At 39.0% G+C, this 27,771-nt stretch overlaps 1 protein-coding gene across 4 annotated transcripts in view; it reads left to right on the forward strand.

Moving 5' to 3' along the window:
- Positions 1 to 27,771, forward strand: part of DNAH8 (dynein axonemal heavy chain 8) — a 320,679-nt gene that overhangs the window by 133,137 nt on the left and 159,771 nt on the right. For all 4 annotated transcript variants that reach the window (XM_070777905.1, XM_070777908.1, XM_070777907.1 and 1 more), the window contains 11 exons: positions 5,460 to 5,647; positions 11,560 to 11,646; positions 11,735 to 11,842; positions 13,360 to 13,494; positions 15,595 to 15,756; positions 19,221 to 19,467; positions 19,594 to 19,835; positions 19,939 to 20,079; positions 21,817 to 22,054; positions 25,942 to 26,084; positions 27,014 to 27,148. In XM_070777905.1, coding sequence (XP_070634006.1) covers positions 5,460 to 5,647; positions 11,560 to 11,646; positions 11,735 to 11,842; positions 13,360 to 13,494; positions 15,595 to 15,756; positions 19,221 to 19,467; positions 19,594 to 19,835; positions 19,939 to 20,079; positions 21,817 to 22,054; positions 25,942 to 26,084; positions 27,014 to 27,148 — 1,826 coding nt within the window. The remainder of the gene's footprint in view (positions 1 to 5,459; positions 5,648 to 11,559; positions 11,647 to 11,734; positions 11,843 to 13,359; positions 13,495 to 15,594; positions 15,757 to 19,220; positions 19,468 to 19,593; positions 19,836 to 19,938; positions 20,080 to 21,816; positions 22,055 to 25,941; positions 26,085 to 27,013; positions 27,149 to 27,771) is intronic.

Raw genomic sequence — 27,771 nt, forward strand, 5'->3', positions numbered from 1 at the left:
CAGTCCATGAGTTGAATGTGTATTAGATTATGAAAACAGAATCAATTTAATACTGCCTGAAACAATGGTGGAGGAGATAAGATCAGGATAGCAAACTGATGACACATGTGACTTCCTTTATCGCATTAAATCACACTGAAATAAAGATTTTTACTATTTATTTATTTTTGGCTGCACTGTGAAGCTTATGGGATTTTAGTTCCCTGACCAGTGATCAAACCCGGGCCCTTGGCAGTAAAAGCACAGAATCCTAACCACTGGACCACCAGGGAATTACTGAAATATTTTTTTAAAAGGATGGTAACACTGGAACACAAGAAGGGAGAGGGGTACTGGCAGATGGGAAATATTGATAAAATCTGGAAAGATAGATGGCAGATGGTTTCAGATGGACAAAGAAAAAAGATTAGGGAGCATTTCAGTCTTAGAACTCAGGCCTTGTTGGTCTTCTCTGGTGGTCTCATGCAGACCCACACTTTTGTTGTTATTCGGTCACCAAGTCATGTCTGAATGTTTGCAACCCCATGGACTGCAGTGCCCCAGGCTTCCCTGTCCTTCACTATCTCCCAGAGTTTGCTCAAACTCATGTCCATTGAGTCAGTGATGCTGTCTAACCATCTCATCTTCTGTTGCTCCCTTCTCCTCCTGCCCTCAATCTTTCCCAGCATCAGGGTCTTTTCCAAAGAGTCTGCTCTCCACATCAGGTGGCCAAAGTATTGGAGCTCCAGCTTAAGTATCAACCCTTCCAATGAATATTCAGGGTTGATTTCCTTTAGAATTGACTGGTTTGCTCTCCTTGTAGTTCAAGGGACTCTCAGGAGTCTTCTCCAGCATGACAATTTGAAAGCATCACTTCTCTATCATCCAGCCTTCTTTGTCCAACTCACATCTGTACATGACTACTGGAAAAACCATAGCTTTGACTATATAAACTTTTGTCAACAAAATGATGTCTCTGCTTTTTAATATGTTGTCTAGGTTTGTCATGGTTTTCCTTCCAAGAAGCAAGCGTCTTTTAACTTCATGGCTGCAGTCACCATCTGCAGTGATTTTGGAGCCCAAGAAAATAAAGTCTGTTACTGTTTCCGTTGTCTCCCCATCTATTTGCCATGAAGTGATGGGATGGGATGCCATGATGTTAGTTTTTTGAATGTTGAGTTTTAAGTCAGCTTTTTCACTCTCCTCTTTCACCCTCATCAAGAGGCTCTTTAGTTCCTTTTCACTTTCTACCAGTAGAGTAGTATCATCTGCATATCTAGGGTCATTGATATTTCTCCCAGCAATAAACATTAAATGCTATCTAAATGATCAAATTTACATCTTATCTTGGACTTCCCCTTGAAACTCTGAATTCACATAATACAACTGATACCTGATCCTTGACATTGCCCCTTAAATATCTAACAGGTCCAGAGTCACTGAATCCCAAACCAAACTTCCGATCCCCCCTCCCCATCTCGACTTCTTCTTCAGCCTTCCTTGACACACTAAATACCCACTCTATTCTTCCAGATACTTAAACAGAAATCTTTGACTTATCCTTTTCACCTCTCTTTCTCTCATGCTCATGTCCAACTGTCAGCAAACACTATTAGCTCTACTTTCAGAACACATCTAGCACCAGCCGCCTTTTATTATCCCGCTGCTGTCATCCTGGTTCAAGCCAATCATTATCTCTCGCCTATGCTGCTCCAATAAGGTTCCTAATTGGTCTCCCTGAGTTTACCCCTGTGCTCTCCATTCTAATCTCAAATCTAGAGCCTTCTAATTGTAAGTCAGGTCACGACACTCTTCTACTGAAAGCCGGGCCCTGGCTTCGCTCACAATAAGAGCCGAAATCCTTACGCTGGTCCTCGTATTGTTTTGTACAGTCACACCTGCCCTTCCCTGTGGCATCGCTCTGCCCTTCTCATCTCGTCTCCTGACACTGTCCCCACACTGTCTCTGCTGCAGCCACGCTGACCTTTGTGATGTTTCTCAAACATCCCGAAGCACACTCCCTCCACCTTATGCCTGCTGATCTTTAGATTCTTTCCCCAGATATCCATCCACATAGCTCACTTGATAAAGGACACCCACGGCAAACATTGTGGTACTGAAAATTTGAAAGCGTTCTCTGAGACAAGGTATAAGATGAGGATTTCCATCGCTATTCCTTCCACTCACCACTGTGTTCTGCATCCTACCCAGTGCATTAAGGAACAACAACAGGGACAGCAAAAGTACAAAGGCTGGAAAGAAAGAAACACAAAAGGCTGTCATTTACAAGTGACATTGTAAACAATGAAATCAACAAAGCTATAGAAAGTAGAATTTAGCAAGTTTACTTGAATATGAAATAAACACAAATTTTATTTTAATTGTCCATAACAAAAGTTAGAAAATGAAAATCTCAGAAGGATATCACTTAGGTAGTGCTGGTGGTAAAGAACTCCAGTGCCAGTGTAGGAGACATGAGAGATGAGGGTTTGATCCCTGGGTCAGGAAGATCCCCTGGAGGAGGGCATGCTAACCCATTCCAGTATTCTTGCCTGGAGAATCCCATGGACAAAGGAGTCTGGTGGGCTACAGTCTGTAGGGTCACAAAGAGTTGGACATGACTAAAGCGACTTGATAAACAGACAAGTGGAACATAGTAGAGAATGCAGAAATAGGCCAGGAACACTGACATGTGGAAAAGGTGGTATTGAAAATCAGTGATGAAGAGATAGAATTTGCAATGTCATTCTGGTACCCTGGATGATTAATATTTAACAAGGGAAATTGGATGCCTGCATATATAAAAATTAAATCCCTACAACATGCATAGAAATAATTTTGGGGGATTAAGTGCTTAACTATGATAGGCAAAACCTGTATGACCTTTAGAAGGTAACAAAGGCACATATCTGTTCTCAGAGTAGAAAGGGACTTTTTATACAAAAACCACAAACTATAAAGAAAGGATGAATACATTTAAGCAGGGTAGGAGGATATCCCTATAACAGATACCATGGGATTGCTCATCCAGCTCTTATCTTTAGTTACTTGCCTGTTCAAAATATATACATTGAACAACTCAGACTTGAACTGTGCAGTTCTACTTATACACAGATTTTTTAAACTAAATACATACTCCAGTACTATACGACCTCAGGCTGGTTGAACCCCTATATGTGGAACTGTGGATGTGAGAGGGCTGACTGCAAAGTTATATATGGATTTTCGACTTTGTGGCGTGTCCAAGCCCCTAACCCCTGTGTTGTTCAAGGGTCAATTGTGTGTGTGTGTGAATGTGTGTGCATGTATATAATTTTACAGTCTTTTGTGATATGTCTCTTTTTGAGAAGTTAAATAGACTTCTCAAAGACTGGGAGAAGATATTTTAGCATGTATGGCTGACAAAAGATTAATATCTAACATTAAGAAAGATTTTCTTTAGACTTCCATGTTGGTCCAGTGGTTAAGACTTCACACTTACACTGCAGCAGGCAGGGGTTCTACCCCTGGTCAGGAAACTAAGATCTCCACATGTGTGTGGCATGGCCAAAAAAAAAAAAAAAAGAGAGAGAGTTTCTTCAAATCATTAAGAAATACAAAACAATGCTGTTCTCACTGTTATTAATTGGTAAGAATGAAAAGTCTAACAAACCACTGTTGGTAAGGGTGTGTAAAACTGTAAATCTTAGTACTTCTGTGTGTATAAGTTGGTAGAATTGCTTCAGAGAACAGTAAATAAATCAGTTTATTTGATGATACACTGTATATATTTACAGTGCACAGATACAGTATTTTATAGATACAGTATATAGAAAAATAAATAGATACACACAAATTTTGAACAAGCCAAACAAGCCAAACGTTATGCATGCCTGTAAATAACTGCACGTGAGCAGGCATGCATAAGAACCGTTGACATCAAATTCATAGTAGAAGTTACCTCTGGAGAAGGAGGGAGTGTGGATCCAAGAATGGACTTGAATTGTAGTTCCAGTATTTTATTTTTTAGGATGAAATCTGAAGCAAAATTGTTAAGATTTGGTAGGTGGGTACATGGATGTTCACCATATTGTTCATTGTAATTGCCTGTCCTTAAAAAAAAAATAATTTAAACCCAAAGAATCACTTAATGAAAGAGAATGTTCTGTGGGCCACTCCTGGCTGGTTGAAGATGGCTGAGAGGTGCAGACTAGAGCACCAGGTAAATCCTAGAATGCCAAAAGTAAAGCAGAAAGCAGAGAAAGAGAAAAGAAACTGGCTGTCTCCAGCATTTCTCCCCCATGGAAATGCTCTGAAGGTGGAGTCCTGACAAAGATTATCGCCAGGTAGGGGTTGTGCCAGAGAGGCAAGCACCGCACCAGGTCAGTTCCCAAGCCCCAGACCCAAGCGGATAAGCTCTCCTGCCTCTCATGCCTTTCCCCCAATCGCCAGAGGCAGCCATACACAATGCAAACAGGAATTTGCATTTGGAATGAGAAGAAAATGCAAAAGTAACTCAAATTAATAGCTTCAGAGAGATTCAAGAATTTGTCACATATAACCAATTAAAGAAAAAAAAAATAGGCTGCTATGAAAAGAATAACAATTGGAATAATCAGAAATTGAAAAAAACAAAACCTGAGTTTTTTTTTTTTGAGTTGGAATATCTAGCCAAGAGAGCATATTGCAGAAAGAAATGGAAAGTTTGACAGAAAAAATTCACGGTCATAGGAATAGATATGTAAATTCCAATATCCATAAAATGGAAATTCCCAAAGGAGAGAGAAGAAAAAGTGGGGGTTGGTGGGTGGAAGCAGTAATAAAAGAAGAGTGTTTTGTGGGGACTCTCTAACCCCTCTCAGTGTCTATGCTGAGAGCTTTGTACTTTCCTTCTCTTTAATAAATCCAATTCGCTTGCTTAAAAAAAAGGAGAGAGAAGAGTGTTTCATGCAGTTAAAGATAATAAAGATTTTTCATCCTTTGAGATTAGACAGGAGCAGTGTTCCTGGTATCCAGGTCTTCCTTTGTGCTGGGTTTCATAAGGAATAAATAAACATCTTTTGACCATTCTTTGTCTCACTCAGCTTCCAGGCATTTCTCTCAGTGCAACAAGAATGGGACAGAGTGATCTGACCCAGATAGGGCATCCCTTATTTTGTTAATTTCCCCAAACATTATAGCTCCCTCACCTCCATCCCCACTGGGGGTGGCACATCCAGACTGAAGCAATTTTTATCACCCTTCAGCATCCCTGGTGGAATGATGAGTCTGAACTTTCATTTCAGCAGTATACTGTTTTCATTGTTTTGGTGATGATGTACAAATAATTAAACTTCTCTATATCACTGGAATTAAATATGTCTTTATAAACAGCCAGATGTGAAGTTTATATAAATTGTATTTCACTATATAATTGTTTGAGGGTGCTTTGGAAAAATGATTTCTATCAAGAAGGTGTATTACAAAGTAAAACTTATCAAACTAACTGTTTTTCACACCAGGTCTTGCACAGTCAGGTTCCTGGGGCTGTTTTGATGAGTTTAACAGAATTGAATTGCCTGTGTTATCAGTGGCAGCCCAACAAATTTACATCGTCTTGACAGCAAGAAAAGAGAGAAAAAAACAGTTTATTTTTTCTGATGGTGATTGTGTTGATTTAAATCCAGAATTTGGAATCTTCTTAACAATGGTGAGAACATAGGTGTTACATATTTTAAAACTTTTTATTGAGTATGGTTAATATATAGTGTATTAGTTTCTGGTGTACAGGAAAGTGACTCCGTTATATATGTATATATATATATATTATATTCTTTTCTACTATAGGTTATTATAAGGTTTTGAATACAGTTCCCTGTGATATATATACTAGGATCTTGTTGTTTATCTATGTATATATAGTACTTTGTATCTGCTAACCCCAAATTCCTAATTTGTTCCTCCTCCACCCACTTTCCCCTTTGGTAATCCTAAATTGGTTTTCTTCGTCATTTGTATCATAGTTTAGATTCTGCCTTTGAGTGATATCCTATGATATTTCTCTTTGTCTGACTTACTTCACTTAGTATGATGATGTCTAGGTCCATCATGTTGCTGCAAGTGGCGTTATTTCATTCTTTTCACCCTCTTGATCGGGTGTATTCCTAAGTATTTCATACTTTTTGATGTGATTTTAAACGAGACTGAAAAACATAGGTTTTAAATGCAATTTATTGGTGTAATTGTTATAGACTTAAATAAAAGTAGGCATATATGAGTGGGTAAATGACCATCTAGGGATCGTCCCTGTTTAAATGATTTTTTTTTGAGTAGGAAAAATAGACTAGACAGAAGATAAAATAGTGATTTGTTAATGATAAAATTAGTCACTGTTTACTGAGCACTCATTTTGGGAAAAGGTAATGGGCCTTTTATATACTGTATCAGACAGGGAAGCTACAATAACAATGCCCAAATTCTAGTGGCTTACCACCTCAAACCCAGTCCAGTGGCTAAGACTTTGTGCTCCTACTGCAAGGGTTGCACAGGTTTGATCCCTGGCTGGGGAAACTAAGATCCCACATGCCGTGAAGCACGGCTGGGAAAGAAAATATCCACCATGCAAAATACTACAGGACTATGTCTCCCTGACCCTTAAAGTTAGGTGTGGCCACATAAATTGCTCTACCTAACACCTTAACCAGAGAAGGCAATGGCACCCCACTCCAGTACTCTTGCCTGGAAAATCCCATGGATGGAGGGGCCTGGTGGGCTACAGTCCATGGGGTCGCTAAGAGTCGGACACGACTGAGCGACTTCACTTTCACTTTTCACTTTCCTGCATTGGAGAAGGAAATGGCAACGCACTTCAGTGTTCTTGCCTGGAGAATCCCAGGGACGGGGGAGCCTGGTGGGCTGCCGTCTATGGGGTCACACAGAATCGGACACGACTGAAGCGACTTGGCAGGAACAGCAGCAGCAACAACACCTTAACACACCAGGGAAGCCTGGCGTGCTGCAGTCCATGGGGTTGCAAAAGGTCAGATGCAACTGATGGACTGAACTGACTGAACTGAACACATCAAAGATTTATTATTTTCATACCACACGTCCGCTTGGGTGTATGGTGTCGTGGTGGAGAGGGCAGAAGATGCTTTACATGTCCTGTCTCTGGTACTGTCTCAGCTGTGACTGGTAGCTACAGCAAAGGAAAAAGAGAACAAGAAGAATTATGCTCTGGTTCTTAGGGTTTCCTGTCCAGAAGTGAGACTAGTCACAAACTTTGGCTAAAGCAAACAACCAGTAAAGCAATTAGGGGTAAATAATAATAATTCTGAAGTGATCAGTTATAACCCATGAAACTGAATGAAAGAGTTTACTCAGTGTGATAGTGTGGCTTAGAAGAATTTAAAAGAAGCAAACAAAAGCCCAGGTCCAGATGGCTTCACAGCTGAATTCTACCAAAAATTTAGAGAAGAGCTAACACCTATCCTACTCAAACTCTTCCAGAAAATTGCAGAGGAAGGTAAACTTCCAAACTCATTCTATGAGGCCACCATCACCATAATACCAAAAACCTGACAAAGATGCCACACACAAAAAAGAAAACTACAGGCCAATATCACTGATGAACATAGATGCAAAAATCCTTTAAAAAATTCTAGCAATCGGAATCCAACAACACATTAAAAAGATCATACACCATGATCAAGTGGGCTTTATCCCAGGGATGCAAGGATTCTTCAATATCTGCAAATCATTAATGTAATACACTACATTAACAAATTGAAAAATAAAAGCCATATGATTATCTCAATAGATGCAGAGAAAGCCTTTGACAAAATTCAACATACATTTATGATAAAAACTCTCCAGAAAGCAGGAATAGAAGGAACATACCTCAACACAATAAAAGCTATATATGACAAACCCACAGCAAACATTATCCTCAATGGTGAAAAATTAAAAGCATTTCCCCTAAAGTCAGGAACAAGACAAGAGTGCCCACTCTCACCACTGTTATTCAACATAGTTTTGGAAGTTTTGGCCACAGCAATCAGAGCAGAAAAAGAAATAAAAGGAATCCAGATTGGAAAAGAAGAAGTAAAACACTCACTGTTTGCAGATGACATTATCCTCTACATAGAAAACCCTAAAGACTGCACCAGAAAATTACTAGAGCTAATCAATGAATATAGTAAAGTTGCAGGATATAAAATCAACACACAGAAATCCCTTGCATTCCTATACACTAATAAAGAGAAAATAGAAAGAGAAATTAAGGAAACAATTCCATTCACCATTGCAATGAAAAGAATAAAATACTTAGGAATATATCTACCCAAAAAAACTAAAGACCTATATATAGAAGACTATAAAACACTGGTGAAAGAAATCAAAGAGGACACTAATAGATGGAGAAACATACCATGCTCATGGATTGGAAGAATCAATATAGTGAAAATGAGTATACTACCCAAAGCAATCTACAGATTCAATGCAATCCTTATCAAGCTACCAACGGTATTTTTCACAGAGCTAGAACAAATAATTTCACAATATGTATGGAAATACAAAAAACCTTGAATAGCCAAAGCAGTCTTGAGAAAGAAGAATGGAACTGGAGGAATCAACCTGCCTGACTTCAGGCTCTACTGCAAAGCCACAGTCATCAAGACAGTATGGTACTGGCACAAAGACAGAAATAGATCAATGGAACAAAATAGAAAGCTCAGAGATAAATCCACGCACCTATGGACACCTTATCTTTGACAAAGGAGGCAAGAACATACAATAGAGAAAAGACAATCTCTTTAACAAGTGGTGCTGGGAAAACTGGTCAACCACTTGAAAAAGAATGAAACTAGAATACTTTCTAACACCATACACAAAAATAAACTCAAAATGGATTAAAGATCTAAACGTAAGACCAGAAACTATAAAACTCCTAGAGGAGAACATAGGCAAAACACTCTCTGACATTAATCACAGCAGATCCTCTATGACCCACCTCCCAGAATATTGGAAATAAAAGCAAAAATAAACAAATGGGACCTAATTAAAATTAAAAGCTTCTGCACAACAAAGGAAACTATAAGCAAGGTGAAAAGACAGCCTTCAGAATGGGAGAAAATAATAGCAAATGAAGCAACTGACAAACAACTAATCTCAAAAATATACAAGCAACTCCTGCAGCTCAATTCCAGAAAAATAAACGACCCAATCAAAAAATGGGCCAAAGAACTAAATAGACATTTCTCCAAAGAAGACATATAGATGGCTAACAAACACATGAAAAGATGCTCAGCATCACTCATTATCAGAGAAATGCAAATCAAAACCACAATGAGGTACCATTTCACGCCAGTCAGAATGGCTGCGATCCAAAAGTCTACAAGCAATAAATGCTGGAGAGGGTGTGGAGAAAAGGGAACCCTCTTACACTGTTGGTGGGAATGCAAACTAGTACAGCCACTATGGAGAACAGTGTGGAGATTCCTTAAAAAACTGGAAATAGAACTGCCTTATGACCCAGCAATCCCACTGCTGGGCATACACACTGAGGAAACCAGAATTGAAAGAGACACGTGTACCCCCAATGTTCATTGTAGCACTGTTTATAATAGCCAGGACATGGAAGCAACCTAGATGTCCATCAGCAGATGACTGGATAAGAAAGCTGTGGTACATATACACAATGGAGTATTACTCAGCCATTAAAAAGAAAACATTTGAATCAGTTCTAATGAGGTGGATGAAACTGGAGCCTATTATACAGAGTGAAGTAAGCCAGAAAGAAAAACACCAATACAGTATACTAATGCATATATATGGAATTTAGAAAGACGGTAACGATAACCCTGTATGTGAGACAGCAAAAGAGACACAGATGTATAGAACAGTCTTTTGGACTCTGTGGGAGAGGGAGAGGGTGGGATGATTTGGGAGAATGGCATTGAAACATGTACAATATCATATAAGAAATGAATCACCAGACCAGGTTCGTTGCAGGATACAGGATGCTTGGGGCTGGTGCACTGGGATGACCCAGAGGGATGGTACAGGGAGGGAGGTGGGAGGGGGGTTCAGGATGGAGAACACGTGTACACCCGTGGCAGATTCATGTTGATGTATGACAAAACCAATACAATATTGTAAAGTAATTAGCCTCCAATTAAAATAAATAAATTTAAATTAAAAAAAAAGAAGCTTGCCCTTGGATTAAGAATAATTTTGGAAATATCAATTAGATATTGCATTAGGCTGTGAATACCTGAGATATGAAGAATAGTAACTTAAGTATGTATTCTTTTAAGATTTTTTGAGGTTTCTACACCATCATGGTTTCCATTTTCAAGGTCACCTTATAGCCCAAGGTGCTACAGAAGCAGCTCTGTTGCAGCCAATTGACTGAATCAACTCCCTTCAGTCAGACATCAAGTGTATTTCATACACTGTCCCTTTCATACACTGTGTCCCTTTGTGACTCACAGGGTAGAATTTAATCTCACCAGCTGCAGGGCAGGCTGGGAAATGTAGTTTTAAATCTGGGTGGTGATGCACCCAGCTTGCAGCTGAAGTTATGTGACTAAGAATGAAAAATAGGAGTATTGAAAGGCAGCCAGCCATCTTTGCGTCCCCAGCACCTGGAAAGTTATCTGGTCTATTGACCATGCCCAGTAAATGCTCAGGGACTGAAGGTTTCCTCATGCACTTTCCTCTTTGCCTTACTTGTCTTCGAACACCCTCACCTTATCGCTTGGGATTTTTGGGTGTGGTCTATCCTCAGTCTTTTGCTACTTATTAGCTTCCTTCTCACCTCTACTTTTGTCCTTTTTAATGTTTTTCTCATCATTCCTGTCTTTGTTTCCCTTCATCACTGTGTGTGTTTTTTTAAATAGTAAAAAGAAACTATTTGTCAGCTATTTATGGCTATTTGTCAGCCACAGAACTCTCTAATTCTGACTGTAAAGAATAATTTGTGTTGTTGATCAGCAGAAACCAACACAATATTGTAAAGCAGTTATCTTCCAATTCAAAAACAAAGCACACACACACACAAAGCAAATAGGAAACATTAATAAAAAAGACAAACCTAGCAACTATAGTATATACTCCATGCAAATGTCCTTCAAAAGGTAAGGCAAGATAAAAATATTTTCTGGCAAAAAAAAGAACAGTTGAAGAGAGGAAATAAAAATTGCCTCAGTAAATTGATTAGTATGAAATCCTAAATTTTCTTTTTCTTTAAGTAACACATTTTAGATCATAATTATCCCAGTATTTATTCAGTTTTATTTCATTTTCTTTAACAAATAGATATACAGAGGCTTATTTTTTGCTACATAAAGTGGTGTGTGTGTGTGTACGTGTGTACATATGCACATGTGTGTTACTTTATTAGTATAATGAAAATGGAAATGTGTGAGAGAAAGTAATGTGACATTAATAAATATGGATGGTCTAATACATATTTTTGTGAAAAGAGGGATATTTTATCAATCGAATGTTTTTCAATACCTTCTTAGAATCTGAATTAGGGATTTGAAATGTATTGATAATTTGTATTCAAGAAATAAAAATTATGTCAACAATTAAAAATTAAATAATTTTAACTTTTAGAACCCTGGGTATGCTGGGCGCCAGGAACTACCCGAGAACTTGAAAATTCAGTTCAGAACTGTTGCTATGATGGTTCCTGATAGACAGGTATGCATCAGGATTTAAAACCATAATACGATTTATGTTGTTTACCTGTTCTTCACTAAAACTGAAAAGTCTCACTGTTAATTTGCAGATCATTATGCGAGTTAAACTTGCAAGCTGTGGTTTTCTTGAAAACGTTATCTTGGCTCAAAAGTTTTATGTACTTTACAAACTCTGTGAAGAGCAACTTACTAAGCAGGTAACTTTGTACATCTATTTTCCCCCTCACTATAGAACTTGTCTTTTAACTTGCAATTTTGATAAGTACTAATTAGGGAGTTAAAAAAATTCCTTGACTCTTTCCTAAGATATGTTTATAATTAACTTGAACTTTTGATTATGTATTTTAAAAACTTCCCTAAGTTGAAATAATTATAGATTCCCAGGAAGTTGCAAAGACATGTATGAGATGTCCTGTGTACTCGTCATCCTGTTGACATAATTGTAGTACAATAACCAAACCAGAAGATTGACAATGGACAATAAACAGAGATTCCTAAGACTTCACACGCACTCGTGTGTGTGTGTGTGTGTGAAGTGAAATGAAGTGAAGTCGCTCAGTTGTGTCCAACTCTTTGCGACCCCATGGACAGTAGCCTACCAGGCTCTGCCGTCCATGGAATTTTCCAGACAAGAATACTGGAGTGGGCTGCCATTTCCTTCTCCAGGGGATCTTCCCAACCCAGGAATCGAACCTGGGTCTCCTGCATTGCAGACAGACGCTTTTACCGTCTGAGTATGTGTAGTTCTATCCAATTATGTCATAGAAAACAGAATTGTTTATCCCCACCAAGTACCCTCCCGCTACCCTTTATAGCTATGCTTACCTCTCTCCCAAACTCTATAGCCCCTCATAGGCCTAATCTTTTCTTTCTTTTTTTTTGTTTTATTTATTTATTTATTTTTATTTTTTTATTTTTTCTAATTTTATTTTATTTTTAAACTTTACATAATTGTATTAGTTTTGCCAAATATCAAAATGAATCCGCCACAGGTATACATGTGTTCCCCATCCCGAACCCTCCTCCCTCCTCCCTCCCCATACCATCCCTCTGGGCCGTCCCAGTGCACCAGCCCCAAGCAACCAGCATCGTGCATCGAATCTGGACTGGCAACTCGTTTCCTACATGATATTTTACATGTTTCATTGCCATTCTCCCAAATCTTCCCACCCTCTCCCTCTCCCACAGAGTCCATAAGACTGTTCTATACATCAGTGTCTCTTTTGCTGTCTCGTACACCGGGTTATTGTTACCATCTTTCTAAATTCCATATATATGCGTTAGTATACTGTATTTATGTTTTTCCTTCTGGCTTACTTCACTCTGTATAATAGGCTCCAGTTTCATCCACCTCATTAGAACTGATTCAAATGTCTAATCTTTTCTACGTCTCTGTAATTGTGTTATTTCAAGCATGTTACATAAGGTGAATCACATAGTATGTAACCAGTTGTTCATGCATTTTAAATGGTTGCCCTTCAGACTATCAGAGTGTATTTTTCTCAGAAAATCATGTGTGAGCACTGTCACCCAGCTTGATGTTTCCAGTGAAGTCATCTTTTTCAGTCAAAAGAAAGGCAGGAGAAGTGAGCTAACAGAACTCTGCCACTCAGCCACTCCAAAACTATAGTATATAAGTACTATATGTGCACAGTGAGTCTACACTTAGAATTTTTCAACTGGATGATCCTTTTTATTTCTTTTCTCATCCTAGGTTCATTACGACTTTGGGTTGAGAAATATTCTATCTGTATTGAGGACACTCGGATCTCAAAAAAGAGCCAGACCAGAAGATAGTGAATTAAGCACGGTCATGAGAGGACTGAGAGATATGAACCTTTCTAAATTGGTATCTTTATTTTCTGGGTTAATTTCTCTTTCAAGATTTTGACCTAGCTGACAAGTGGGGGTGGGCTCATACAGAGCTGTTAACATGAGTGTGTGTTGGGTTATGTATGTGAAGTTACCACTGACTGGGCTTCTGGAAGAAGGCACCCTCCTCCTGCCCCCAAGAAAAAAAATCCATGGCTTTATATGAACCACAGGGGCCAGAAATGCATCCTTGCAAATGCCATAAAATAGGCTCCATCAGTGGGCTCCAGCCCCCAAATGTCAGTCCATTACTCATAATGTAACACAGATTCTAAACATGAAAATCTGGATTCATAGGGAACCACCAGAGCTTTTTGCTTTGTCTGTATGTGACTAGCTTTAACTATGTCTCTGCCAAAACATCAACACCATTTCTATTTTCTAAATGTGCGTTAAATGGTGGCTGCTGCTGCTAAGTCACTTCAGAGTACTGGAGTGGGTTGTCATTGCCTTCAATGCATGGAAGTGAAAAGTGAAAGTGAAGTCACTCAGTCATGTCTGACTCTTCACGACCCCATGGACTGCAGCCCACCAGGCTCCTCTGTCCATGGGATTTTCCAGGCAAGAGTACTGGAGTGGGGCGCCATCGCCTTCTCCGGTTTGCTGTGGAGATTACAATAATTATTTCACTGCTTGCACACTTTTCACGGGTACAGCCATGTTGTCGTGAACTAGCTGATGGGCAGCTTCATGTGGCTTTTATTCAGGGGCTTCTTGGTGCTACGTGTCCGTGTCCTGGCAGTACACGGTTGAGGAAGGAGTGGACCTTAGGAGCTCACATTCTAGTTACAAAACTAACAACTAACATCTGCATACTTCACTTTATTACAGAATCTTTTCACGGGTACTGTCTTGTTTGAGTCTCACAGCCACCCTGGGGGGCGTGGATCTCCTTATGAGGGAGCCACGTTTGTAGGACTCACCCACCATCATAGTCAGTTGAGAAACTGAAAGCAAAATCCACAAGACTTTCTGATGTTAAACTACAGATATTTTCCTAATTAAAGTAGAATGTTAATACTCTGTTCTCTTGGGATTGGAGCTATTACTTACACGTTTTTAAGGTTAATGCATATACCTGTCGTATGATAAAGTAATGAGATCAAACCCTGGAGCAGTAGATTGGAGAAGACATTAAATGCCGACAGAGTGTTTTTTAAACATTTTGTCTTGGGGTATGGCCAATTAACAATGTTGTGACAGTTTCAGGTGAACAGCAAAGGGACTCAGTCATACATGTATATAAATCCTACTACTACTACTAAGTCGCATCAGTCGTGTCCGACTCTCTGTGACCCATAGACAGCAGCCCACCAGGCTTCCCTGTCCCTGGGATTCTCCAGGCAAGAACACTGGAGTGGGTTGCCATTTCCTTCTCCAATGCATGAAAGTGAAAAGTGAAAGTGAAGTCGCTCAGTCGTGTCCGACTCTAGCGACCCCATGGACTACAGCCTACCAGGCTCCTCCATCCATGGGATTTTCCAGGCAAAAGTACTGGAGTGGGGTGCCATTGCCTTCTCCGAATATAAATCCAGTTTCCACCAAACTTCCCTCCCGTCCAGGCTGCCACGTATTATTGAATAGAGTTCCCCGTGCTATAAAGCAGATCTTTTTATCCATTTTAGCTATCCATTTTAGTAATGTCTACGTGTCCATCCCAGACTCTAAGTATCCCTTCCCCCCATCCTCTCCTCCGCCCACCCTGGCAACCGTCCAGTTCATTCTCTAAGTCTGTGAGTCTCTTTCTGTTTTGTAAGTTCATTCCTATCATTTCCTTTTAGATTCCGCATATAAGAGAGATGTTTCCCCTTTATGTCTGACTTACTTCACTCAGTACAACAATCTCTGGGTCCATCCATGTTGCTGAAAATGGCATTATTTCATTCTTTTTAATGTAAATGCCAGGGAAATTTAGGTGCAATGCTGTAGGTAATGTGGACTCAGGGGTGGTGTTTGGGAGAAAGTGCTAGAGCATACAGGTGTGGCCAGGAGAATAATATGATTATTTGGGCATGAAATAAGTGCTATGAGCTTCATTTTTGACCTAAATGAGTAAATTTATTCTTTGCCACCTTAGATTGATGAAGATGAACCCCTGTTCCTCAGCTTAATCAATGACCTGTTTCCAGGATTACAACTAGATAGTAATAGTTACGTGGAACTGCAAGCTGCAGTCACCAACCAGGTTCAGCTGGAAGGTTTGATTAACCATCCACCCTGGAATCTCAAACTCGTGCAGGTAAAATATTTTTCATCTATTATCAGTATGATGCTCAATGAGTGTTGTTAGAGGTTGTCATTTGGAGAGAAGAACTTGTGATATTAGTCTTGCTTGATGTTAAGGTTGAGACTAAATAAAGCACATCATTACAAGAAGAGTCCTCAGCTAGGGATGTTAGTCCTAAGGACTTTAGTGTGGTTTTACCCTGCTTCACACTAACCAAGCACTTACTGAAGTTACTTACACCCCATGACGTTAAGTGGTAACCAGAATCTTGAGAATAGCTGGTAGGAGATAGTAGATTATGAAAATGCAGGGAGGGACTTCCCTGGTGGTCCGGTAGTTGGGACTCTGTGTTTCCACTGCAGGGGCCTTGGGTTCCATTCTTGGTTGGGGAACTGGAATCTCACGAGCCATGCAGCATGACCAAAAAAAAAAAAAAAAAAACCCACAGGGAAATGGAATGCCATAGCTGGGGGCCTTCATGGGGCATGGAGCCCAAGGAATCTGGGGCTGCTACCCTGCTTCTGCTTCGTATGTGGGCGTGTTCACACCTAAACTAAATCCTTTGCCCGTGTCTCTTGGTGTGTTTCTGTCAATTACATTTTATCCTTGTGACAACCTATCAGTGATTTTATCAAGCAGATCCCTGAAACTGTTGCAGAGTTGCTGAATTAAATCCCTATGAGCTTGACACATTGAGAGTATTTTCCAGTGCCTTGGAAAATGAAGGCATTGAAATTGTGGAAAGTGTCAAAACTGCATTTGAAAAGTAATGATTCTTAACTTATTCTTTTAACCAGTGCAAGTGTATGAGACAGATTCAAATCTTAGAAAGAAAATATATTGGGAGAAATCAACGTATTTTTCATCATCTATGTAATGGAAATCATTCCATTTAAAAAAAATTCTGGGAAAACCTCACTTTACATGTGATGTGCATACAGGTGAATTGAGAACTTCAGATGTACAAGCTGGATTTAGAAAAGGTAGAGGAACCAGAGGTCAAGTTGCCAACATCCACTATATGATAGAAAAGCAAGGGAATTAAAAAACAAAAATCTACTTCTGCTTCATTGACCATGCTAGCACTTTTGACTGTATGAATCACAACAAACTGTGGAAAATTCTTAAAGAGATGGGAATACCAGACCACCTTATCTTCCTCCCGAAAAACCTGCATGCAAGACAAGAAGCAAGAGTTAGAATCAGATATGGAACAATGGCCTGGTTCAAAATTGGGAAAGGAGTACATCAAGGCTATATATTGTCACCCTGCTTACTTAACTTCTATGCAGAGTACATCATGAAAAATGCCAGGCTGGATAAAGCACAAGATGGAATCAAGATTTCCAGGAGAAATATCAATAACCTCAGATATGCAGATGACATATGTCTAATGGTAGAAAGTGAAGAGGAATTAAAGACCTTCTTAATGAGGGTGCAAGTGGAGAGTAAAAAAGCTGGCTTAAAACCCAACATTCAGAAAACTAAGATCATCACATCCGGTCCCATCACTTCATGGCAAATAGATGGGGGGAAAGTGGAAACAGTGACAGATTTTATTTTCTTGGGCTCCAAAATCACTGTGGACAGTGACTTGCAGCCATGAAAGTAAAAGATGCTTGTTCCTTGGAAGAAAAGCAATGACAAACCTAGACAGCATATTAAAAAGCAGAGACATCACTTTGCTGAAAAAGGTCTGTATAGTCAAAGCTATGGTTTTGCCAGTAGTCATAAAGGATGTGAGAACTGGACCATAAAGAAGACTGAGCACTGAAGAATTTATGCTTTTGAACTATGGTACTAGAGAAGGCTCTTGAGAGTCTCTTGGATAGCAAGGAGATCAAACCAGTCAATCCTAAAGGAAATCAACCCTGAGTATTCATTGAAAGGACTGATGGTGAAGCTCCAATACTTTGGCCACCTGATGCAAGAGCTGACTCATTTTAAAAGCCCCTGATGCTGAGAAAGATGGAGAGCAAGAGGAGAAGGGGGTGAGAGAGGATGAGATGGTTGGATGGCATCACTGACTCAATGGACATGAGTTTGAGCAAACTCAGGGAGATAGTGAAAGACAGAGAAGCCTGGTGTGTTGCAGTTCATGAGGGCGCAGAGTCGGACATGACTTAGCCACTGAACAACAATGCACACAGTATACTGAGCACTGAAATCTTAGTTCTCTCAGTTGGTGGAGGACTAGAATATTGTGTTGTTACTTAATGTCAAACACATTACTGTTGAATATAATATGGCCAGTACCTCTGTTGCTTTTAAACTATGGATTACAGAGCTAATACATTTCTATCTAAAACTTAGGAAAGTAACTCAAATTTTACTCTGATCAGCTATGAGACCTTTGACTTTTTGTTTTCATTAAGAAAACTGTAGAGAGGACTTTGTAACAGACACTGTCCATGTTCTTTGTATGTCTCCTTGAATCTCTCTTACCTCAACCTTGCACTCCTTCCCTGACTTCTAGAACTGTGATTCCAATCCCAAACACACCACTCTCTGCAGGAGGGTCAGTGCCACTTTTTCTGGAAGGTGCAAAGTGCAGACAGCGCATGGGAGTTTTTTCTCCCCTACCCCCAAACAACCCTTCCTTAGTTAAGGACATATGGTTGATGTGGGGAATTCCCTGGTGGTCTAGTGGTTAATACTATGCATTCCCAATGCAGGGGGCCTGGGTTTGATCCCTGGTTAGGGAACTTGATCCTGCATGCTGCAACTAAGAGCTGGCACAGCCAAATAAATAATTAAAAAAAAAAAACAAACCAACAGAACACTCGATAAAGACTTATGGGTGATGCAGTCAAAAAGTCAAGTTCTCCTGCTTCCAGTTGAAACAGGTATAAAGGTGCCCCGAGGGCCAGCCTTAAGTCTCCCCTCTACAGGATTTTTGTCTTCAGTCACACCACGCTTGACCTGTCCCCGTTCCTGTCCTTCCCTTACTCCATTACAAGTTTCCCTGATGATCACTCGCTTGTACAGGAAACTCAACGTCCAGCTGTGCCTCTGGAGAACCAGAAGGCTGATGTTTAACTTGGGTCTTGGCAGAGATGCTGTGTATCGCTGCTTTCCACCACTAGGGGGCGGTATCACCACACGTGATACAGAGAAAGCCTGTTTGTGGAAAAACCACTTCTATGTTATCAGCAAACTGAAATGACAAGGAGTTTGTCATATCAAGTAGTTTGAGACGTAAAAACTAGATCCTGAATTGATTACTTCCAAAATGTAATTAAAGTCCCACATTGTCATCACTTTCTCACTTTTAACGTTTTAAAAGTTTGCTACTCACCTTCCATGAAACAAACAGTTTTGGAGGGGTCATATTCCATTTTTAAGTACTGAACCAGTTACTATCTAAAGCTTTTAAGATCCTGTTTAAAGCTTTTAAAATTTCTTCACATGACTTCTATGAACGTGTGCAGGAGACTCCTAAGTTATATTTTTTGATTGATCATCTCATTGTGTAGTTGTATGAGACGTCTCTGGTCCGTCATGGTTTGATGACTCTTGGGCCCAGCGGGTCTGGGAAGACAATGGTCATAACAATCCTGATGAAGGCACTGACAGAGTGTGGAAGGCCTCACAGGGAGATGAGAATGAATCCCAAAGCTATTACGGCTCCTCAGATGTTTGGCCGACTGGACACAGCGACCAATGACTGGACAGACGGGATTTTTTCTACTCTGTGGAGAAAAACATTAAAAGCTAAAAAAGGTACACGCAAATTCTTTTCTGCTGATCATTCTTTTTTCCTGCCAGTTTATCCGCAACTCAGTATTTTAATTTTCTTTTTTGATCATCCACAGTTGAAAAGTGATTTTCTGTTCTTATTTTTGGCAGGTGAAAACATTTTCCTCGTTTTAGATGGCCCTGTGGATGCCATTTGGATTGAGAACTTAAATTCCGTGTTGGATGACAATAAAACCCTCACACTGGCCAACGGAGATCGCATCCCCATGGCCCCAAGCTGCAAGCTTTTGTTTGAAGTCCACAATATCGAGAACGCCTCTCCAGCCACGGTTTCTAGGATGGGCATGGTGTACATCAGCAGCTCTGCCCTCAGCTGGAGACCAATCCTGCAGGTGGGGACTGGAGACCTACAGAAGCGCATTTAGTATCTTTCCATGTCTCGCTTTCTCCATGTCTTGCTCTCTTATAAACAGAGATTCTGTTTCTTTGCTGTAGGCATGGTTGAAGAAGCGTACTACTCAGGAAAATAATGTATTCCTAACTCTGTATGATAAAATATTTGAGGATGCATATACATTTATGAAACTGAACCTCAATCCGAAAATGCAGCTCTTAGAGTGCAACTATATTGTGCAAGTAAGATATGTTTTTTGTACACTCATTGCTTAAGATTTGAAATTCCCCCCACCTCCCCCCCACACACTCAGTTGCAGTCTAGAGGTATCTGAAATGGAAGGTTCACAGAATACATCAAAATCTTTCTGTGATGTGGCAGTGAAGCGTCTGAGAATTTGGATTCCTATTAAAGATCTTATTGATTCACTTACTGCCATGTCTTCATGAGTTTCACCTCCCAGGGCGGTATTGTCAGGGGAAGCGGAATGAACTATCTTTCCCACCATTCAAGCTCAGTCTAACCTTCCCAGAAAGAGTGTCCAAAAATGAGAGCAGACAAGATAAATAGAGCTGGTAGTTCTACAGAAAGCACAACAAGGAGCTGGTGGCAAGCAGGAAAATTTGGGTGGAAGTCTTGGCTTTGCAAATTTAGTGTATGTATTAGATAGGGAAAACCTTGAAGCAGCTCTCCAAGTAGTTTGTAACCTTATATTTTCCCCCTCTACTCAGTTTTCCTTTTAAGTCTTTGGAAGAAACAGAACAAATCGTTAATTTCTTTCTCTTTCTTTTTTTTCTGTTTCTTTTATATATTTTTTTAAAGATGTATTTGTTTAATTGGAGGATAATTACTTTGCAATTTGATGATGGTTTTTGTCATACAGCAATATGAATTGGCCATAGGTATACATGTGTCCCCTCCATCCTGAACCTCCCTCCCATCTCCTTCCCTACCCTATTCCTTAGATTTTTCAAAGGCTCTCCTGATTCTAGTCCATATGTGATCTCTCATTATCCATTCTAGAGCTCTGATTCTCTGTCAGTGTGAAGGACGTCAGTCAGGGAGGCTGGGTGGCTTAGAAATAATTCATGAAGCTCACAAATCATTGAAATGATTTTATTTTGAAAGACAAAGGATGTCTTACTGTAGATACTTTTTTTCTTTTTTTTTTTTTTTGATGCCATGTGGGAGTTGACACACTTTTTCTTGAAGGGGCAAATAGTCAATGTTCTAGGCTTTGCACAATTTTCCATCCCAACCCCTCAGCTCTACTGTTGCAATATAGAAACAGCCAGACGCAATGGACGAGACTAACTGTGTTTCAGAAACACTTCATTTGCTAAGCAAGTGGCTGGCCCCTGGGGCCACAGTGTGCTGAGCCTTGCAACATGTTAAAAATAAATAAAATCTTTGATCTATAAAATTTGGAATGACCAAACTTTAGAACCAGAAACTACCTAAGGAAGCATCTAGTCTAGGCTTTTTGCTTCTCAGATCAGGAAACTGAGACTCAGAGATGTTAGGGGCATGAGTTGGGGGAAGAAACCACACCTCCGCATTCCCAGTTTGGTGTCTTTTCTGTGCAGTCATGCTAAGAGTCGGACATGACTGAGTGACTTCACTTTCACTTTTCACTTTCATGCATTGGAGAAGGAAATGGCAACCCACTCCAGTGTTCTTGCCTGGAGAATCCCAGGGACGGGGAAGCCTGGTGGGCTGCCGTCTATGGGGTCGCACAGAGTCGGACACGACTGAAGCGACTTAGCAGCAGCAGCAGCAGCATGCAGTCTGCCTAAAGCAGAATGACTTTTCTTCTAAATGCCACTGGCTGTAGGACACTGATCAAGCCATAACTGGGGATATATGGATTTGTTTTCTTCTCCCGTTCTCTCCTTCTTTTAAAGTTATTATTATATTTAAATGTTTATTTTGAAATCTAAATATAACACTTAATTTTATTGTATTTTAAATATTTTCAGTCTCTCAATCTTCTGGAAGGTTTAATCCCCTCCAAAGAAGAAGGTGGCATTTCGTGTGTCGAACATCTTCATAAATTATTTGTGTTTGCTCTAATGTGGAGTTTAGGAGCCCTTCTGGAACTGGAAAGCAGAGACAAGCTTGAAGCTTTTATGCGAAGTCATGAAAGCAAGTTAGATTTACCAGAAATACCTAAAGGCTTGACTCAAACCATGTATGAGTTCTATGTTACTGATTATGGTAAGCACAGTGACTTACGTCTGAAAAAAAAAAAAAAAAACATTTTTGTTTAATGGAACAGAGATAAACTCCATAAAATCTTCTATGGGAAATATTAAACCAATTGTGAGTAACATAATTGCTAATACTATTTTTAAATTGCATCTATGGAAACAAGACTAGGATTTTGCATATGAGCTGGGAATGGTTATAGAGGCTCTTGACTTCCCCTTTCGCAGTTATCTAAGTGAAGTCTACCATAAATAAGTTAGCAGTACCTCTTTTTCTATTGCTTGAAGAGGAAGGGTAGAAGTATAGAGAACACAGATTCTTCATGATGCAAAGTGTGGTAATGCAGTCTTAGAACTTCTTTGTTGGAAACATCAGAATAATCAGAGAATGAAGCAAGCAGATAGGGACCCTACTTATGTGTAGTAGACTTGGCAAAATCCCATGCCTCGGCTCCCTAACCCACCATATGTGTCAGTGCCCAGCTTACCGCTCCCTAAAAGAAGCTAATTATGAAATAAATCCTTAAACCTAGATGTTAATTCTCTTACAATTTAGAGCCAATCCAAAGATGGTTCTTTGGAAAGAGCGGTAAAATTGGTCAATTTCTTACCAGAGATATTAGGGGGAAAAAAGAGAAGAAGTAGATTACCATGAGCCAGGTTGAGAGAGGAAACATTACTACAGACCCTAAAGATGTTAAAATAAGAAGTGATTATTAGAAACAATGTTAATGAAAGTACATTTGACAGTGTAGATGCTGGGCATTTATTCTAGGGGTGGAAGATTGGATTAACGTTTAAAAACCAGTCAGTGTAATTCACCATATTGATATACAAAAAACCAAGCAATTTATGTGTCATCTAAATAGATGCAGAAAGTACATTTGACAAAATTTTAACATTCTTCTATGGTAGAAGGATCATTTTTCTATGATAAAACTATGACAAAACTCGCAGGATACTAGAATTAGAAACTTTATCATTATAATAAAGAATATCTTCAAAAAAGCTGTATTATACTGAATGGTGTGCTGCAGTCCATGGAGTCACACAGAATCAGATGTGACTTAGTAACTCAACAAATACTTAATGGTGAAAGACTGAATACCTCCAAGGTTCAGAAACAAGAATATCCTTTCTCACCATTTCTGTTCAGCATTGTACCAAATGTTTTAGCCAGTGCAAAAAGGCAGTAAATAAATAAATACAAACAAACACACAAATGAAATATCTATTGGAAAAAATTGGAAAAAAAACAAGTAAATTTCTATTTACTTGCAGATATTATAACCTCCCTCCAAAATGTTGTTAGAACTAGTATAATGAGTTTAGCAAGGTCACAGAATGAAAGAACAGTATATAATAATAATTTGTATTTCTGTACGCTCGCAACAAATTGGAAACTGAAATTTTAATATAGAATTCAAAATAGCATCCAAAAATGAAATATATAGGGATAAATTTAATGAAATATGTATAAAATTTGTATACTGAAAGCTATAAAACTGCTGAGAGAAATTAAAGAAGCCCTGAATAAATGGAAAGATAAATCCAGTGTACAAATCAGAAAATACAGTATTGTTAAGATGTTACTTTCCCTGAACTTATCTATACACTTAGTGCAATCACAGTGAAAAATCTCAATAGGCTTTTTTTTTTTGGTTAAAATTTATAAATTATTATAAACTTTTATGGAAATGCAAAGAATAACCAAATCAATTTTTAAAAAACAAAGGTGGAACACTACGTCATGATTTCACTAAAGTTAACATCTCTTTAAAAGTCACTATGAAAATAAAATGACCCATTTTGGCCACAGAATGGAAACAAATATTTAAGAGACATATATCTGATAAAAGAATTTTATCCAGAATACATAAAGAACTCTTGCAATTCAATAATAACTTTAAATAGATGCTGTACCAAAGACTTATGAATGGTGAAAAAAAGAATATGAAGAGATATTCAACATGATTGGTCATCAGGGAAATGCAAATTAAAATTGCAATGGGGTATCACTTCACAGTCACTAGAATGACTAAATTCTAATTAATTTAATGCCTAAAATGGGAATATCAATAACCTCAGATAGGCAGATGACACCATCCTTAAGGCAGAAAGTGAAGAAGAACCAAAGAGCCTCTTGATGAAAGTGAAAGAGGAGAGTGAAAAAGTTGGCTTAAAGCTCAACATTCAGAAAACTAAGATCATGGTATCTGGTCCCATCACTTCATGGCAAATAGATGGGGAAACAGTGCAAACAGTGGCTGACTATTTTTCTGGGCTTCAAAATCACTGCAGATGGGACTGCAGCCATGAAATTAAAAGATGCTTACTCCTTGAAAGGAAAGTTATGACCAACCTAGACAGTATATTAAAAAGCAGAGACATTACTTTGCCAACAAAGGTCCGTCTAGTCAAGGCTATGGTTTTTCCAGTAGTCATGTATGGATGCGAGAGTTGGACTATAAAGAAAGCTGAGCACCAAAGAACTGATGCTTTTGAACTGTGGTGTTGGAGAAGACTCTTGGGAGTCCCTTGAACTTCAAGGAGATCCAACCAGTCCATCCTAAAGGAGATCAGTCCTGAGTGTTCATTGGAAGGACTGATGTTGAAGCTGAAACTCTAATACTTTGGCCACCTGATGCGAAGAGTTGACTCATTGGAAAGACTCTGATGCTGGGAGGGATTGGGGGCAGGAGGAGAAGGGGACGACAGAGGATGAGATGGCTGGATGGCGTCACCGACTCAATGGACATGAGTTTGGGTAAACTCCGGGAATTGGTGATGGACAGGGAGGCCTGGTGTGCAGTGATTTATGGGGTCACAAAGAGTCGGACGCGACTGAGCAACTGAACTGAACTGAACTGAAAATGGCAGGGTTCATAATACCAAATTCTGGCAAGAATGTGGAACAAGTACAGCTCTCACATTGAACATTGTGCCCACTTTGCTAACTACACAGTGGTGCACAAGATGCAGCCTCTATGGAAAACCCTTTAGCCACTAATGTTTAATCCTTAAAACTTAAACATACATATAACATAGGACTCCATAATTTGCAAGGAAAGTTGAAATCAAGGCTGTTCCTCCAGTGATGAATATTTGCTTTGCTGCTATCAAATGTGTACTCTTCCTCTCTCTTTCCATGCATTCTATGTACACAGTTACTTTTTGGGTAAATTTCTGAATTGTGTTTTTTTTTGGAAGATCTTTAAAATGGCAGTTAAATTCAATAATGCAATCAACAATGAGGGTCATTCCATTTAAATGACCACAATATAAACATCTCTGGCCAAGTTTGCATGACTAACAGCGATGCTGACACCATAGATTGAATGGTGCTTTCCAGAGATGCTAAAATGTAAATAAGATACTTTTCTTAGAATTGATGGAATGTACTTATAATGCTTATTATAACAATAATGTGGTGGTTGTGTTAGTCGCTCAGTCATGTATAACTCTGCTTCTCTGTCCATGGATCCTCCAGACAAGAATACTAGAGTGGGTAGCCATTCTTCTCCAGGGCATCTTCCCGACCCAGGGATGCAACCGGGTCTCCTGCATTGCAGGCAGATTCTTCACAGTCTGAGCTAACCCATCCTTTTAGTTAATGTGGCTTTCTTAGTAGATACTAAACGTATCATTGGTTGTAATTCCATTTTAGGTCAGAGCTCTCTAGATAAATAATAATTTAAAGATTATTTTTTAAAGAGGCAAAACAAATTTAAATTATCAGATGCCACATACATTAGCTTAGCAGATAGGTTAATATGTTTCATGAGGATGTTTTAAATGTTTATTTCTGTTGATTGTTTACAGCACTTATATTTTTGTATTCTGAGATAACTTTTGAAGAATGCAGTTTTATTAAGATCCGTTTTAATTATTGCATAGGTGATTGGGAGCATTGGAATAAGAAACTTCAGCCATATTATTATCCAACTGACAGTGTTCCAGAATATTCATCAATTTTGGTTCCAAATGTTGACAATGTTAGAACAAATTTTTTGATAGACACCATTGCAAAACAGCATAAAGTAAGTTTGATAGTTTTGTTGACTGAAAAAAATGCACAATCTAAAAGCTGAGAGTTATGTTATTTTTTTAATTTAAATGTATTTATTTTAATTGGAGGCTAATTACTTTACAATATTGTATTGGTTTTGCCATACATCAACATGAATCCACCACGTGTTCCCCATCCTGAACCCCCCCTCCCACCTCCCTCCCCGTACCTATTTGGTGGACATTCTTCAGACTTCAAGTCCAGGACACAGCATCTCAGATAGTGTTCTGATGCGGCAAAGTTTGAGGGGGGAAGTCAGGATATATAGAAATTTTTGTAACCAAAAACCAGGTAGTCGGAACATCATGAAATGATGTTTTTTAATGAAAACAAACAAACAAGCAAACAAAAACCCAGGTGTCTCAAGTTAAGGAATTTAGCACTTTCCATGTATGGAAAGATTCGGGTCTGGACTCACTAAAGTCATCCCTTTGATATGTGGGGCCAGTAGCCTGTGTTTCCTGAGTCTCTTAGATCATTGCAGACCATGTAAGAAGCACAACTCTTTTTACAACCACAAGTGGGAAAAGTAAAGTACAGAGGGCTGGAGGTGGTGTCATTTCAAAGAAACCTTTTGGCAAGTGAACTCCGGTTCCCAAAATACGCTCAAACTCTGCTGATTTTCAGCTTGCTAAGGAAAGTGGATGTCTGCCTACAAAGTCCCTCCCCTGGTCACGTGACCACTCACCCACGTTTTCTTCCAGTACATTTTCTTCCAGCATGCATTGTACATTTATGGCTTTAATTCAACTAGGATTTATTTTGATGTAGGTTTAATTCTTAAAAGTAACTAAAACCTACCGTTAATTTATAGAATGAAAGAATGGCTACCAGAACCATAATATGTTTAAGACTAAACATTTTATAACACCTTTTAACATGATTATCCTACCATTGCAGGCTGTTTTACTCACAGGGGAGCAGGGAACTGCAAAAACTGTAATGATTAAGGCCTATTTGAAAAAATATGACCCAGAAGTACAGTTATCTAAAAGTCTAAACTTTTCATCTGCCACAGAACCAATGATGTTTCAGGTAAAATCTATCATTTGCAGTAGTCATTAACTTATTAAATATATTAAGTAGTTGATACATGTATATGCAAATAAAACATTGATATATATAGTCCCTCAGTATCCATGGAGGATTAGTGCCAAGACTCCTGGGAGTACTCAGTTGCATACAGTGGGTAGTGTTTGCGAATAACCTGTGCATATCCTCCCTTATACTCTAAAATAATCCCTAGATTATTTATAGTACCTAATACATGATAATTCTATGTAAATGGTTGTAAATGCTATGTGAATAGTTTCCAGTGTGAGACAAATTCAAGTTTTGCTTTTTGAAACTTGCTGGAATTCCCCCCACCCCTGCCCCCAATACTTTTGATGGAAGTTGGTTGAATCCAAGGACTTGGAAGCCATGAATATGAAGGGCTGACTGTAGACGCATCTTGAAAGAATCAGTATTGCAGTTGCCATTCAGCTATTTAACTTTCCTAAGGCTGAGACTGAAGCCACATTCAAACAGCATATTTTGGCCTAATAGTGAAGTTGAAGCTGAACATTGGAGTGTCGTTTGATGTAAATTAATGATAAACAGTCCAACAACTTATTTTTTAAAGTTCACAGTATTTATTTGAATAATAACATCACCCA

This window comes from Bos indicus, chromosome 23 (assembly GCF_029378745.1).
Source record: "Bos indicus isolate NIAB-ARS_2022 breed Sahiwal x Tharparkar chromosome 23, NIAB-ARS_B.indTharparkar_mat_pri_1.0, whole genome shotgun sequence".
In the NCBI taxonomy this organism is placed as follows: Eukaryota; Metazoa; Chordata; class Mammalia; order Artiodactyla; family Bovidae; genus Bos; species Bos indicus.